Below are 17,433 nucleotides of genomic sequence, written 5' to 3'. Positions count from 1 at the left end.
GAGGCTAAGGTGGGAGAATCACTTAAACCCTGGAGGTCGAGGTTGCAGTGAGCCGAGATTGCGCCACTGCACTCCAGCCTGGGCAAGAGTGAGATTCCGTGTCAAAAAAAACCAAACCAACCAAACAAACAAAAAACTTTCAAATCTCAACAAGAACACAAACAACCCAATTTAAAAGGACAAAAGATCATGAACAGATACTTCACCAAACAGATATAAATAGCAAATAAGCACAGGAAAAGATACTCAACATCACTAATTATCAGAGAAATGCAAACTAAAACCACAATGAGATATCATCTTACACTAGTCAGAACGACTATTATTAAAAAGTTAGGCTGGGTGCAGTGGCTTATGCCTGTAATCCTAGCACTTTGGGAGACTGAGGAAGGAGAATCACTGGAGCCCAGGGGTCCAAGACCAGCTTGGGCAACATAGCCAGACCCTGTCTCCATAAAATATAAAAAGTTAGCCAGGCGTGGTAGCACATGCCTATGGTCCCAGCTACTCAGGAGTCTGAGGTGGGAGGATTACTTGGCCCAGGAAGTCAAGGCTGCAGTGAGCTATGACCAAGCCACTGCACTCCAGCCTGGGTGACACAGCAAGACATCCCCTGTCTTAAAAAAAAAAAAAAAAAAAAAGTTTAATAACAGATGTTGGCATGCACGCAGAGAAAGAGAACACTTAACACACTGGTGGTGGGAATATAAATTAGTTGAACCTCTATGGAAAACAGTATGGAGATTTCTCAAAGAACTAAAAACAGAACCACCATTCGACCCAGCAATCCCACTAGCAGGAATCTACCCAAACGAAGAGAAATTATTATATTAAAAAGACACCTGCTCTCATATGTTCACTGCAGCACTATTCTCAACAGCAAAGTCATGGAATCAACCTCAGCATCCATCAACAGATACAGAAAATATACACCACAGCCGGGCGTGGTGGCTCATGCCTGCAATCTCAGTACTTTGGGAGGCCGAGGCAGGCAGATCACTGAGGTCAGGAGTTTGAGACCAGCCTGGCCAATATAGTGAAACCTTGTCTCTACTAAAAATACAAAAATTAGTTGGGCATGGTGGCACACGCCTGTAGTCCCAGGTACTTGAGAGGCTGAGGCAGAAGCAACGCTTGAACCCAGGAGGTGGAGGCTGCAGTGAGCCGAGATCACACCACTGCACTCCAGCCTGGGTGACAGAGTGAGACAGTCTCAAATAAAAAAAAAAGAAAGAAAATATACACCATGGAATACCACCCAGCCATAAAAAAGAATGAAATCATGTCCTTTGCACCAACATGGATGGAGCTGGAGGCCATTATCCTAAGTGAACTAACTCAGAAACAGAAAATCAAATACCACATATTCTCACTTATAAGCGGGAGCTAAACTGTTGGTACACACGGATATAAAGGTGGAGATAATAGACACTGGGGACTCCAAAAGAGGGGAAGGGAGGGTGGAAGAGGCACAAGGGTTGAAAAACTACCTATCATGTACAACGTTCACTATTTGGGTAGTGGATAGTCAAATCTCCATCATTATGCAGTATACTCATGTAACACCAATTTTTAAAAACCCACAATTAAATGCCTGTATACACCTATTAGTATGGCCAAAGAAAAAATTTTAATGACAATACAAAGAGGTCAAGAGGATGCAGAGCAAGTAGAACTCTCGTTAATTACTGGTGGGAATGCAAAATGGCACAGCCATGATAAAAAACTTTGCCAGTTTCTTATAGAATTAAACTTAAGGCCAGGCACGGTGGCTCACACCTGTATTGCCAGCACTTTGGGAGAGCGAGGCAGGTGGATTGCTTTAGTCCAGGAGTTTGAAACCAGCCTGGGCAACATGGCAAAAGCCCATCTCTACCAAAAATACAAAAATTTAGCTGTATGTGGTAGTGTGTATCAAAGTCTTAGAACTGAACATCAAAAAGAATGAATCTTACTGTATGTATTAAAAAAATAAACAACAAACAGCGTAAGTTACTTACCAGTGAAACAGTGCATTTGGTGCAGTAATCCTGAGGCTTGGGTAAGAGCTTCTCATACTTTGGGAATACAGACAGGGGAAAGATCACTGGGCTGGGGGAGATCAAGGAAAGCTACACATTTAAATGGGCCTGAAGGAAGAACTACAGGGACAAAGATGGAAAGATAAAGAAGTGCACATCCAGTGTGTCAAGGGCAGAGGGTGTAAAGCAGAAGAGATGAAGACCTTGTATGACATACCAAGCAGGGTTAACTTTACGTAAAGGAGTGTCATGATCTTATCTATGTCTTACCACTCTTGCAGCTATGTGTACAATGAGAAGCATGAAAAAATAAATGAGGGAGATTAATGAAGTGGCACTTACAACACTCTGGGAAAAAGATGAGGATTACTCTCAGGCAGTAGCAATGCAAAGATGATTGCAAGTGATGCCTCAGAGGGCCTTCTTAAAAGATTAGGTAAGTGATGACATGAGGCATGAGGAATGGACACCATTCCTAAGTAAGTCTTCTTAGACAGAAGAGTCAAAGGAACAGCAGGTATAAGTGGTAGGGGAGTTGACAGGTTGTACTTGTGACTTGCAGAGTTTGAGCTACCTTTAGGACATTCTGCTGCTAATGCAGCCTGTATTATCATTTTGAAACTCTATGTCTTTTTCCCTTAGACTCTCCACGTGTTTCTGGGCTCAATTCACAGAGAAACCAGACTCTGACCAGACCTAAAGTGGCCACAGTATCACTAAGGGACAACTTGAGCAAAGCAGATCAGAAAAGAGCACTGCAGCTCTGCTCCAGAGTCTCTGGGCAACTTGACGCAGCAAGATAGATGGCAGCCCCAGGTGCCACAGGAGTCACAGCCAGCCCACTGAACCAGCAGGCCAGGAACAGCCAGTTCACACAAATTCTGATTAAATGAGTTTTAAGGGCTCAAACCATGCCATATGGAGAAAACCATAGGGATCAATCATACAGGTGCCCACTCAGAGATCACACTTTCTGAAAAATATGAAAGAGAATCAAACAAATCTTCCTTTGACCTAGAGTTCTTCTCTCTCTGAGACAATGTGTTTGTCCTTCCTATGACCTTCTGCAAAGTAAATGTGGGCATCTTCTTCAGACATGGACTTCTTTTTCTCACCATGAACCTCGGCTCTAATGTACTTGTTCCTCATCTCCTGCTGCTGACGCACGTAGGTCTTCCAGGTCTGGAACATCAGGTTATACAGGTAATACCTGAGGAGCCAAAAAAAGTAAATGGCATTTCTTCAAAATAACAGGCCGGGCGCGGTGGCTCACACCTGTAATCCTAGCACTTTGGGAGGCCAAGGCAAGGAGTTCAAGACCAGCCTGGCCGATATGGTGAAACCCCATCTCTACTAAAAATACCGTGTGCCGGGTGTGGTGGCACACGTCTGTAATCCCACCTACTCCGGAGGCTGAGGCAGGAGAATCACTTGAACCCAGGAGGTGGAGGTTGCAGTGAGCCGAGATCGCATGCCACTGCACTCCAGCCTGGACAACAGAGCAAGACTCTGTCTCAAGAAACAAACAAACAAACAAACAACAACAACAAAACAACTCCTAACCCAACACACCAAGTCTGTTCTATACTCAGAAGAAATGAACAGGGACGCTTCTGATTAAAAAAAAAAAAAAGCCATATCTGCACCAAAGCTAAAATTTCATTTCCTACAATCACAATGAACTCTATTCTCTTTGAAGAAGAGTCATTCTCCATACCTTAAAGTGTCACTGAGGAAGAAAAGGCTTGACTTCTCCAAGAATAAGTTCACTTTCATCATCCACAAATTCATGATGTTTGGGCCAGGCACAGTAGCTCACGCCTGTAATCTCAGCACTCTGGGAGGCTGAGGCAGGCAGATCACCTGAGGTTGGGAGTTCGAGACCAGCCTGGTCAATATGGTGAAACCCCGTCTTTACTAAAAATATAAAAATTAGCCACTCGTAGTAGCATGTGCCTGTAGTCTCAGCTACTCAGGAGGCTGAGGCAGGAGGGAGGCTGAGGCAGGAGAATGGCTTGAACCTGGGAGGCAGTGGTTGCAGTGAGCCGAGATTGTTCCACTGCACTCCAGCCTGGGTGACACCGAGACTCAGTCTCAAATTCAATTAAAAAAAAAAAAAATCCATGATGTTTGGAATGACAATCTTGTCTTTTTTTTTTTTACGCAGGGTCTCACTCTGTCACCTAGGCTGGAGTACAGTAATGTGAACATGGCTCACTGTAGCCTTGAGCCCTCCCTGGGCTCAGGTACTCCTCCCACCTTGGCCTCAGAGTAGCTGGGACTACAGGAACGCACCACCACTCCTGGCTAATTTTTGTATTTTTTTGTAGAGGGGGATTTTGCCATGTTCCCTAGGCTGGTCTCGAACTCCTGGGCTCAAGTGATCCTCTTGCCCCGGCCTCCCAAAGTGCTAGGATTACAGGTGTGAGCTACCATGCCTGGCCAACAGTCACATCCTAATTATCTTAACTATCCACACTGTAAAAAACATCACTTCTCGTTTGTACTACAACATGCTCATTGACACCTTTTCCTTCTTCTTGATACATACACTATATATCTTAAGACCTTCATCTCTTCATATTTTCCTAGTTTTAAATATTTTATTAACATTCATTTAAAAAAGAATTTTTTTTTTTTTTGAGACAGAGTCTCATTCTGTCGTCCAGACTGGAGTGCAGTGGCATGATCTTGGCCCACTGCAACCTCCGACTCCTGGGTTCAAGCAATTCTTCTGCCTCAGCCTCCCGAGTGGCTGGGACTACAGGCACATGCCACCATGCCCAGCTAATTTTTTTTTTTTTTTTGGAGACGGAGTCTTGCTTTGTTGCCCAGGCTGGAGTACAGTGGTGCGATCTCGACTCACTGCAGTCTCCGCCTCCTGGGTTCAATTAATTTTCCTGTCTCAACCTCCCGAGTAGCTGGTACTACAGACGCATGCCGCCATGCCCGGCTAATTTTTTTTTTTTTTGTATTTTAGTTGAGATGGGGTTTCTCTGTATTGTCCAGGCTGGAATTTTTGTTTTGTTTTGTTTTGTTTTTTAATAGAGACAAGGTTTCACCAATGTTGGCCAGGCTGGTCTGGAACTCCTAACCTCAAGTGATCCACCCGCCTCAGCCTCCCAAAGTACTGGGATTATAGGAGTGAGCCACCACACTCGGCCTTCCCCATATATTTTCTCCCATAATCAATGTAAATTAAAACTATTTATTTATTTATTTATTTTCTGAGACGGAGTCTCGCTCCACTGTTGCCCAGGCTGGAGTGCAGTGGTGCAGTCTTGGCTCACTGCAAGCTCCACCTCCTGGGTTCACGCCATTCTCCTGCCTCAGCCTCCCGAGTAGCTGGGACTACAGGCGCCTACCACCACGCCTAGCCAATTTTGTTTTTTGTATTTTTTAGTAGAGACGGAGTTTCACCATGTTAGCCAGGATGGTCTCGATCTCCTGACCTCGTGATCCGCCCACCTTGGCCTCCCATAGTGCTGGGATTACAGGCATGAGCCACCATGCCCGGCCACAATTTATTATTTTTAAAACAAGGCCGGGTGTGGTGGTTCATGCCTGTAATCCCAGCACTTTGGGAGGCCAAGGTGGCAGGATCACCTGAGGTCAGGAGATTGAGACCAGACTAACCAACATGGAGAAACCTCATCTCTACTAAAAATACAAAATTAGCTGGGTGTGGTGGCACATGCCTGTAATCCCAGCTACTAGGGAGGCTGAGGCAGGAGAATCACTTGAACCCAGGGGGCGGAGGTTGCAGTGAGCCAAGATGGCACCATTGCACTCCAGCCTGGGCAACAAGAGCGAAATTCCATCTCAAAAAAAACAAAAAAACAAAAAAAACAGGCCTGGCGCGGTGACTCATGCCTGTAATCCCAGCACTTCGGGAGGCCAAGGCAGGCGGATCACCTGAAGTCAGGAGTTCAAGACTAGCCCAGCCAACATGAAATAACCCTGTCTCTACTAAAACTACAAAAATTAGCCAGGCGTGATGGCACATGCCTGTAATCCCAATTACTTGGGAGACTGAGGCAGTAGAATCGCTTGAACCTAGGAGACGGAAGTTGCAGTGAGCCAAGATCGTGCCACTGCACTCCAGCTTGGGCAACAGAGTGAGACTCTGTCTCAAAACAAAACAAAACAAACAAACAAACAAAAACCCCAGAATACTTTCAGAATGAGAAATTATATAGAAATGAAAATCGGTGGGAAAATCCCATTCAAAGTATTAGCATAACCAATACATAATGGTTACCTGAATTAGAGGTGTGGGAGGTGTGTGTGTGTGTCTGTGTGCACGTGCCCAGCATGTGCATGCATGCTTGGGTTTAATTTGGAACTCTGATCTTGCTAACTCCAAAAAGGATTTGAAGAAAAACCAAAAGTGACCCAAAGTTTGCTTCTTTTGACCATAAACACGCCAACAAATAATCATCTGATAATGTGCATCAGTAAAACTGAAGGAGTATAACATGAAACCTGACCTGTAGTGACAGTCAGCTCGAACACAGAGTTTCCACTCGTGCTGGAAAACCCACCACTTTTCTTTCCATTCTTCGAAGACCTTCCGTAGTAATCGCTGCTCATAGTAAAATCTACAGCAAAAAAAAAATCATATATATATATGATGATGTTGGAGCTAACATCTCTTCCCAAATCACATATTCTTGCCGTCTCATGAAAAAGTACAGCCGGGCGTGGTGGCTCACACCTGTAATCCCAGCACTTTGGGAGGCTCAGGCGGGTGGATCACAAGGTCAGGAGATCGAGACCATCCTGGCTAACATGGTGAAACCCCGTCTCTACTAAAAAAAAAAAAAAAAAAAAAAAGTAAACACCGGTCGGGCGCAGTGTCTCACACCTATAATCCCAGTACTTTGGGAGGCCAAGGCGGGTGGATCACAAGGTCAAGAGATCCTGGCCAACATGGTGAAACCGCATGTCTACTAAAAATGCAAAAATTACCTGGGCATGGTGGCACGCGCCTGTAGTCCCAGCTACTCAGGAGGCTGAGGCAGGAGAATTGCTTGAACCCGGGAGGCAGAGGTTGCAGTGAGCCGAGACTGCACCACTGCACTCCAGCCTGATGACAGAGCAAGACTCCGTCTCAAAGAAAAAAAAGAAAAAGTAAACACCAAGATAGATTAAAAATAGAGGCCAGGCATGGTGGCTCATGCCTGTAATACCAACACTTTCAGAGGTCAAGGTAGGAGGACTGCGTGAGGCCAGGAGTTCAAGACCAACCTGGGCAACATAGCAAGACTCCATCTAGGGCTGGATGTGGTGGCTTATGCCTGTAATGCCAGCACTTTGGGAGGCTGAGGTAGTTGGACTGCTGGAGTTCAGGACCAGGTTGGGTGACATGGTGGAACCCAATCTCTACAAAAAATAAAAAATTAGCCAGGCATAGCGGGGGCATGTTCTTGTAGTCCCAGCTACCTGGGAGGCTGAGGTGGGAGGATCGCTTGAGCCCAGGAGGGAGAGGTTCCAGTGAACTGAGATTGCACCACTGTACTCCAGCCTGGGCGAAAGAGTAAGAGCCTGTCTCAAATACATTAAAAAAAAAAAAAAAAATGCTGGACACGGTGGCTCACACCTGCAATCCCAGCACTTTGGGAGGCTGAGGCAGGTGGATCACAAGGTCAGGAGTTCGAGACCAGCCTGGCCAGCATAGTAAAACCCGATCTCTACTAAAAATACAAAAATTAGCCAGGCATGGTGGTGCACGCCAGTAGTCCCACCTACTTGGGAGGCTGAGACAGGAGAATCGCTTGAACCAGGGGGCAGAGGTTGTGGTGAGCCGAGATCGAGCCACTGCACTCCAACATGGGCAACAAAGTGAGACTTCGTCTCAAAATAAAATAAAATAAAATAAAATAAAAAACTCCATCTCTACCCAAAAAATAAAAATAAAAAAATGTGTGACAATGTCTTACTGTATTACCCAAGCTGTTCTCAAACCCTTGGGCTCAAGTAATCCTCACCTGAGCCTCCCAAAATGCTGGGATTACAGACATGAGCCGCTGTACCCAGTTCTACAAATTTTTTTTTTCTTTTTTTTTGAGACGGAGTTTTGCTCTTGTTGCCCAGGTTGGAGAGCAATGGTGTGATCTCGGTTCATCGCAACCTCTGCCTCCCGGCTTCAAGCGATTTCCCTGCCTCAGCCTCCTGAGTAGCGGGATTACAGGCATGTGCCATCACGCCCAGCTAATTTTGTAATTTTAGTAGAGATGGGGTTTCTCCGTGTTGGTCAGGCTGGTCTCAAACTCCTGACCTCAGGTGATCTGCCTGCCTCGGCCTCCCAAAATGCTGGGATTATATGCCTGAATCACCACATCCAGCCCCCCCTAAATTTTTTTAGTTAGCCAAGTATGGAGGCACGCACCTGTGGTCCCAGCTATTCCAGAGGCTTACGTGGGAGGATCGCTTGAGCCCCAGAGGTCAAGGCTGTAGTGAGCCGTGAATGTGTCACTGCACTCTGGTCTGGGCAACAGAGCAAGACCTTGTCTCTTAAACAATCAAAAAAACTTAAAAAGAGGGAAAATAGATATATTTGGCTTTTTCAGGTCAGAATCTCAGAGCTACTTAAACTAGAAATGAGGTTAAAAAATTTTTAATATTGATTTTACCGATTAAAGATGTTAAAGTAAAATAAAAATCTGACTTTTTTTTGGAGACAGGGTCTCGCTCTGTTGCCCAGGCTGGAATGCAGTGGTACAGTCATGGCTCACTGCAGCCTTAACATCCTAGGCTCAAGTGATCCTTCCACCTCAGCCTCCCAAATAGCTGTGACTACAGACATGCTCCACTACTATGCCTGGCTAATTTTTTATTTTTTGTAGAGGCACGGTTTCACTATGTTACCCTAGCTAGTCTTGAACTCCTGAGCTCAGGTGATCCTCCTCCCTTGGTCTCCCAAAATCTGACTTTTCAAACACCATGAAGTGAATTGAAAATTATTATTTTTAATTTTTTCCATTCACCAGAATGAAAAATATTTTTATTACTAAAAAGTAGTAATGTCTTATTTACAAACATAGGAAATTAAACTTATAAAATAAGTAAATGCCTAATAATATTCCTAGTACTTAACAGGAACACAGGATATTAATTTAGCTGAAATCTGAAGAGGGGAGTCATAACAACAGCAAAAGATGAGTAAGAGAAATTAGTCAGGAAAAAGGTAATAAGGAACACAGAAGAGCAGTGACAGGTGGTGCTGATTTTTAAAAAATTTTTTTGAGACAGTCTTGCTATATCACCCAAGCTGTAGTGCAGTGGCATGATCTCTGCTCACTGTAATCTCCACCTCATGCATTCAAGTTATTCTCGTGCCTCAGTCTCTGGAGTAGCTGTGACTCCAGGCACACGCCACCCAAACGAGCTAATTTTTTGTATTTCAGTAGAGACGGGTTTTCGCCATGTTGCCCATGCTGGTCTCGCACTCCTGAGCTCAGACAATCTGCCAACCTTGGCCTCCCAAAGTGCTGGGATTACAAGCATGAGCCACCACACTGGCCTGTCAATCACTTTAAATTTCTTTTCATGGTTCTGCAGGTTACTAACATGTCACTCCTCCTAACCCACTCGTAGTTTTTTTTCTTTTTTTTTTTTTTTGAGACGGAGTCTCGCTCTGTCGCCCAGGCTGGAGTGCAGTGGCGCGATCTTGGCTCACTGCAAGCTCCGCCTCCTAGGTTCAAAGGATTCTCCTGCCTCAGCCTCCAGAGTAGCTGGGACTACAGGTGTGTGCCACCATGCCCAGCTAATTTTTGTACTTTTAGTAAAGATGGGGTTTTGCCATGATGGCCAGGCTGGTCTCGAACTCCTGAGCTCGGGTGGTCCACTGGCCTCAGCCTCCCAAAGTGCTGGGATTATAGGCATGAGCCACCATGCTCAATTCCACTCACAGTTTTTAAAAACTAGCTTACAAAGACATACATAAGGTAATTCACCTCACTATTGCTTATAATAATAATAAGAGAAGAGTGAACCACCACAAATACCCATCAAAAGAGGACAGGTTAATACAATTAATCAATGCCATGTGCTCATTTTCTATGAATGAAGCAGAGCTAAGGGTACTGAAGGGACAGATGCCTCAGAAAGTGATTAGGTGAAAAAATAAAGTCACTGCGTGGTATGTATAATATGGTATCTTTTTAAAAAAATTAGGTCACGCCTGTAATCCCAGCACTTTGGGAGGCCGAGGCGGGCGGATCATGAGGTCAGGAGATCGAGACCATCCTGGCTAACACGGTGAAACCCCATCTCTATTAAAAATGCAAAAAATTAGCCAGGTGTGGTGGCGGGCACCTGTAGTCCCAACTACTCAGGAGGCTGAGGCAGGAGAATGGCGTGAACCTGGGAGGCGGAGCTTGCAGTGAGCCGAGATGCGCCACTGCACTCCAGCCTGGGAGACAGAGCGAGACTCCGTCTCAAAAAAAAAAAAAAGAAAAAAAAAATTAAGTCAGGCACAGTGGCTCACACGTGTAATCCCAGCACTTTGGGAGGCCAAGGTGGGCAGATCCCTTGAGCTCAGGAGTTTGAGACCAGCCTGGCCAACGTGGCGAAACCCCATCTCTACCAAAAATACAAAAATTAGCTGGGCGTTGTGGTGCATGCCTGTAGTCCCAGCTACTTGGGAGGCTGAGGCACAAGAATTGCTTGAACCCAGGAGGTGGAGGTTGGAGTGAGCTGAGATCAGGCCACTGCACTCCAGCCTGGATGATACAGTGAGACTCTGTCTCAAAGAATGAATAAATAAATAAATAAATAAATAATAGTATTTATATATATATTTTTGAGACAGAGTTTCCCTCTTGTCGCCCAGTCTAGAGTGCAATGGCACAATCTCAGTTCACTGCAACCTCCGCCTCCCGGGTTCAAGCAGTTCTCCTTCCTAAGCCTCCCATGTAGCTGGGATTACAGACATACACCACCATGCCCAGCTAATTTTTGTATTTTTAGTAGAGATGGGGTTTCACCATGTTGGCCAGGCTGGGCTTGAACTCCTGACCTCAGGTGATCCGCCTGCCGCGGCCTCCCAAAGTGCTGGGATTACAGGTATGTGCCACCATACCCGGCCTATTTTTATGTATTTATAGCACCCATATGTTGGAATACATCAAATATACACACACACACATTTGTGTACATATAAACAAGCATGTGTGTATGCATACATAAATGATTACATCATACACATTAAAAGCCTGAAAAGACTCCAGAATATCAAACTAATGCCAGTGGTTCTCTCTCGGGGGGTGGGGGAGAGATTATAGGAGACTGGTTCCTAAACTGTACATTTCTTTTTTTTTTTTTTTTTTTTAAAGACGGGGTCTCACTCTGTCACCCAGGCTGGAGTGCAGTGGTGTGATCTCGGCTCACTGCAAGCTCCGCCTCCCGGGTTCACGCCAGTCTCCTGCCTCAGCCTCCGGAGTAGCTGGGACTACAGGTACCCACCACCATGCCCAGCTAATTTTTGTATTTTTAGTAGAGACGGGGTTTCACCATGTTAGCCAGGATGGTCTTGATCTCCTGACCTTGTGATCCGCCCACCTCGGCCTCCCAAAGTGCTGGGATTACAGGCGTGAGCCACTATGCCCAGCCTAAACTGTACATTTCTATAATATTTGAAAGACTGTTGAACAGATTTATTCACAATTCTTTTATTTTATTTATTTTTTTTGAGATGGAGTCTTGCTCTGTCACCTAGGCTGGAGTGCAGTGGCACCACCTCGGCTCACTGCAACCTCTGCCTCCTGAGTTCAAGCAATTCTCCTGCCTCAGCCTCCTGAGTAACTGGAGTTACAGGCACACCTGGCTAATTTTTGTATTTTTAGTACAAACGGGGTTTCACTATGTTGGCCAGGCTGGTCTTGAACTCTTGACCTTGTGATCCACCTGCCGCGGCCTCCCAAAGTGCTGGGATTACAGGCGCGAGCAACCACGCCCGGCCTACAATTCTAAAAAATTGTAATAAAAAGGAACCGTTTGCACATGGTAAAATGAACATAACCATTTACCTCCTTCCATTCCCCACGCCGCATTAAATAACAGCAAATGTATTCAAAAAGGTGTAAGCCTAAAAAGACCAAGAGAACAGGAGAAAGGGTGACAGACAAGAACCGTCAACAAATTTTAGTCAATTTTAGGCAAGAGAGTGGCAGATGAATCACCAGATAAAGGAGAGAACTAAGTGTCTTCTTGTAGGGGGAGAAGGGAGACAAGAAGCACCCAGCTGGTGGCACAGGCCCCAGAAAGGGGTGGAAATGAGAAGCATCAGGAGGCGAGGAGCTGTGGACTGAGATGAAAACACAGGACTGTTTGCAAGCCTATGTGTCAGAAGTGGTTAGGCCCCTGGATTCCATTATTCACTCATATTCACTCAAGCAGAGACTCAGGTATATCTCCGGAGAGGCGAGCCAGAGGAGAGCTGGACTCCAGAATACTAGGCAAAGCTTGGGAGATGGTCCTAGACCAAAAGTCTACAAACTGAACAATGACACCCACCATCCCTTTCCCTGCTTGCAGCCAAGCTTATAATTAACACCTTCAGCTGGATGCAGTGTCATGTCTATAATCCCAGCACTTTGGGAGGCCAAGGTGGGTCGATCACTTGAGGGCAGTCCGAGACCGGCCTGGCCAACATGGCGAGACCCCCATCTCTACTAAAAATACAAAAATTAGCCAGGCGTGGTGGCGCATGCCTATGGTCTCAGCTACTTGGGACGCTGAAGCAGGCGACTCGCATGAACCTGAGAGGTGGAGGTTGCAGTGAGCCGAGATCATGCCACTGCACTCCAGCCTGGGTAACAGAGTAAGACTCTGTTTAAAAAAAAAAAAAAAAAAAATGTAGGCTGGGCGCGGTGGCTCACGCCTGTAATCCCAGCACTTTGGGAGGTCGAGGTGGGTGGATCACAAGGTCAGGAGTTCAATACCAGCCTGGCCAAGAGGGTGAAACCCCGTCTCTACTAATAACACAAAAATCAGCCAGGCATGGTGGTGGGCACCTGTGATCTCAGCTACTCAGGAGGCTGAGGCAGAAGAATTGCTTGAACCTGGGAGGTGGAGGTTGCAGTGAGTCAATCGCGCCACTGCACTCTAGCCTGGGTGACAGAGTAAGACTCTGTCTCAAAAATAAAATAAAATAAAAATAAATAAAATAAAATAAAATAAAATAAAATATAAATAAATAACAAATAAAAAAATTAAAAAATTACCACCTTCATCTCAATCCCACCCCCCCACCCCGTGCCAGAAGGAGTTAGAGGGTATCTCTTTTGTCTGGGGAAAACTGATCAACCTAAGGGGAAAGGCCTTCAGAGACACAGACAGCTAGATTCCCTGGTGAAATCTGCCCCAAAAGCCTACAGTGAAGCCTTCAAGTTATAAGTCTTCATGCTTATATATAAAAGCTTCTGGCTGGGTGTGGTGGCTCACACCTGTAATCCCAGCACTTTGGGAGGCCAAGGTAAGGCAGATCACCTGAAGTCAGGAGTTTGAGACCAGCCTGACCAACGTGGTGAAACCCCATCTCTACCAAAAATTCAAAAAGTAGCCAGGTGTGGTGGTGCATGCCTGTAATCCCAGCTACTCTGGAGGCTGAGGCAGGAGAATCACTTGAACCCAGGAGGCAGAGGTTGCAGTGAGCTGAGATTATGCCATTGCACTCTAGCCTAGGCAAGAGTGAGACCCTGTCTCAAAAAAAAAAAAAAGGCTTCTAAAATAAGCTTTTTAGGGCCCTGCTGTTAAATATAAACAGACAATAAAGAATCTCTTGACATTTGAGGAAAGGCTCCAATATGACACAGTGACCAAAAATACAAAGAAAAAAGGATCTTAGAAGAAACACAGTGTAAGCAGATAAAAATCTTAAACCACATTATCCTCAAAAAATTTTGAGCCTCCAGGATACTATTAAAAAGAAAGGAAACATGCAGAGAACAAAAGAAGCTTTTGGAAATTAAAAAGGGAACATGCAGAGAACAAAAACAAGCTCTTGGAAATTAAAAATATGACAGCAGAAATGAAAAACAAACTCAATAGGTGACACAAAAAGTTGGTTGGTCTTGTAGGCCACAGTAAGGACTCTGGGCTTTTACTTTCAGCAGGAAGCCACTGGAAGTTTGACAGAATGATGTGACTTGATTTACTCAGACTACCTCCTGAGAAGATACTGACTAGGGGCAAGAGAGGAAGCAGGAGACCAATGAGGGGCCATTGGAGTCACTCGGGGGAGAGATGCTGATGGCTTGGACTGGGTGGTAGCTACTGGAGGTCTGAAAAGTGGCTGGATTCTGAATGCATTTTGAAGGTTGAAGCAACATGATTTTGGCATTTGGCATTTTAAATTGGGGTGTGAAAGAACAAGAGGTGTGAAGGATGACTTCACCGTTTCTGACCTGAGCACTTGGAAGGATGGAGTTTCCACTCACTGAGAGGAGGAGGATGACGATTTCAGTTTCGGGCATACTATGGTGTGACACCCAGTGGAGTTGTCACGTATGTAAAAGTCCAGAGTTTCAAGGCAGAGGTCTTGGCTGGGCATACACATCTGAGAATCACTGTGAGATTTGATGAGATTTTGGTTGTGAGGCAGCTAGAGAAGCAGTGCAAAGACTAGGTGTTGGGATATTTAGATGAGGAAGAATCAACAAAGGAGAGTTAGAAGGGGCAGTCAAACAGGTAGGAGAAAAAACACAAGAGGATGGTAACTGGAACCTGGGAGAAGAAAGGGATTCTAGAAGAAGGAAATGATGGACTCTCTAATGCTACCTGGTAGGTCAAGTTAAAGAAAGTTTAGGAATTCATCATTGATTTTAGCAAATGTAGTGACTTTAACAAAAACAGGAGAAATTCATCATTTGAAACACAGTAGAGGCTGCAGCAGTCAGGGACATTTCTGAAGTGAGGATCTTTGATGCCTAGGTGCTACCCAAGCCATATATGAAGCTACCTTAATATGTGAGTTGTGCCATTCACAGCAAAGTAGTTAGAAATCAATCTCATGAAGCCTGCTAGGACTGAATACCCACACCTCAATTTCGACCTGCAGGCGTTGCCCCATGACTCCCACTAAAACCCGTTAAGAAACTGTGTCCTTAAGGACTGAAGAAAAATTATTCTCCAGAGAAAAATAAAATGGAAATTGTACTTAAAAAAAAAAAAAAAATGTTAAGGCTGGGTGCAGTGGCCCATGCCTGTAATCCCAGCACTTTGAGAGGCTGAGGCGGGTGGATCATCTGAGGTTAGGAGTTCGAGACCAACATGGTGAAACCCCGTTTCTACTAAAAATACAAAAAATAGCTGGCCATGGTGGCGCATGCCTGTGGTCCCAGCTACTTGGCAGGCTGAGGCAGGAGAATTGCTTGAACCCGGGAAGCGAAAGTTGCAGTGAGCCAAGATCGTGTCACTGCACTCCAGCCTGGGCAACAAGAGTGAAACTCTGTCTCAAAAACAAACAAACAAACAAAAAACAAAGCTAAAACATTATCTCAGCACATAAAGGCATTATTCTGTAGTTTGTGGTATGATATTATTCCCACCTAACACTCCTAAAATTGAGAAATAAATAACTCAGTATGGAAAAAGCCTAAAAACAAAGATCAGGATGCCCAATGTTCCCCCAAGTAACAAAGAACCTACTTGATTTTAACAGATTGATATTTGATATTGATATATAGATATTAGAAAATAACTATCCCTTCACAAATTTCTAAGTCAATGGAAACACAGTATCAGAATTCTAATTCTGGTAGCTGCTTAGAAAACAAATATTCTCACTCTATCATTTTGTAATTTGCAAAACTGAGGCCTACAGGCATAACTATCCTCAGATCAAACAATTAGCTAGGGCCTGGGTTAGAACCGAAGCTCAGGTCTCCTTAATTCTAGTCCAGTATTCTTTCCTCTACACCCGGCTACCACTGAAGAGCGAAGACATGAAAAACAGCATAATGCAAATGTTTTAAAGCAATGTAGCAGGTTAGCTAGCAGTCACTGGCTAACCCAACACCCACTGCCAAGCCCTTTTTCTCGTAAGTATCCACTACAGAGGCCAGAAAGATTTCTTTCTAAACCTCCTCTGTAGCTAAAGGTGGCTGGTGACAACGCTCTGGCCAATGAGGCAGAAGCAGAATGCAGTGGGGAACTTCCAGGGAAGTTTTCTTTCCTGATAAAGAGATCAAACTGACACCACCCTTACCCCCACCTTCCTGTGTAAAGCTAGAATAGTCATCTTGCAACTACGAAGTGTTACCTATGAGGACAAAGGGCCAATGTGCTAAGGATGTTGAACTAGAAAGGTACTAGAAGCCTGAGTCTAAAACGACATCACTGAACAGCTGAAGCAATACCAGTAACTGCCAATCTCCAGGTGGCTTGTTAAAAAAAAGAAGTAAATCCCCTCATGCCTGTAATCCTAACACTTTGGGAGGCAGAGCAGGGAGGATCGCTTGAGCGCAGGAGTTCAAGACCAGCCTGGAAAACATAGTGAGACCCTGTCTCTAAAGGTAAAAAAAAGTTAATTTAAAAAAAAAAAAAAAAAACAGAAAAAACAAATCTCAATTTGTTTCAGCCATTGTTAGGCTTTCTCTTAGAGTCAATGTACTTCTAACATACAATCAGCATTTCCCAAGGACTTGGAAGGCATTATTTGAAAAGAGGTTCCCAGTCAAATATGGGTCAAATATAGATAAATAAAATTGAGTAAAAAATGGATTTTAGGGCCGGGCATGGTGGCATATGCCTGTAATCCCAGCATTTTGGGAGGCCAAGGCAGGTGGATCACTTGAGGTCAGGAGTTTGAGACCACTCTGGCCAACAGGGTGAAACCCCGTCTCTACTAAAAACACAAAAAATTAGCAGGGCATGGTGGCGTGCACCTTTAATCCCAGCTACTCAGGAGGCGGAGGCAGAAGAATTGCTTGAGCCCAGAAGGTGGCGGTTGCAGTGAGCCAAGATCGTGCCACTGCACTCCAGCCTGGGCAACAAGAGCAAAACTTCGTCTCAAAAAATAAATAAATAAATAAAACGGATTTTAGGAAAATAGTGGAGGTAGCAACACAGTTTTCAATCTTTGGATCCCCGAGTAGCATCTGAGGAACCTAACAACAGGAGAACCCTAAAATAGCCAATGAGCTATTGTTGGAAGGTACAGAGGCCCAATTTAAGACCAGCAGCTGAAACTATGAGTTTTATCCTCTCCAGCACCAGGGCTCACATAAGAACTGAAAACAGCTAGAGCAGTCCAGCCCCTAGGGAATCTCAAAACTCATCTGCCAGGGTACCCTTCTAGGACAGGGCTTCATATGGAGGAGAAACAGCCACGGGTAGAAAAAAATTTGGGCAGGAGAGGGTCAAAAGAGACAAGGAAAAAGAAAATCCAGACCAAGTGTGGTAAGGG

General features: G+C 44.9%; 1 protein-coding gene across 21 annotated transcripts in view; it reads right to left on the bottom strand.

Moving 5' to 3' along the window:
• SFI1 (SFI1 centrin binding protein) overlaps positions 1–17,433 on the bottom strand; it is a 118,022-nt gene that overhangs the window by 60,592 nt on the left and 39,997 nt on the right. For all 21 annotated transcript variants that reach the window (XR_004668705.3, XM_034949342.3, XM_003821472.5 and 18 more), the window contains 2 exons: positions 6,512–6,622; positions 3,137–3,231 (listed from right to left, as the gene is read on the bottom strand). Coding sequence is in view for 20 of the 21 variants with exons in the window: in XM_034949342.3 (XP_034805233.2) it covers positions 3,137–3,231; positions 6,512–6,622 (206 nt within the window). In the remaining variant the exon portion in view is untranslated. The remainder of the gene's footprint in view (positions 1–3,136; positions 3,232–6,511; positions 6,623–17,433) is intronic.

This window comes from Pan paniscus, chromosome 23 (genome assembly GCF_029289425.2).
Source record: "Pan paniscus chromosome 23, NHGRI_mPanPan1-v2.0_pri, whole genome shotgun sequence".
Taxonomy (NCBI): domain Eukaryota; kingdom Metazoa; phylum Chordata; class Mammalia; order Primates; family Hominidae; genus Pan; species Pan paniscus.
This window is presented reverse-complemented; position numbering and strand designations above follow the sequence as displayed.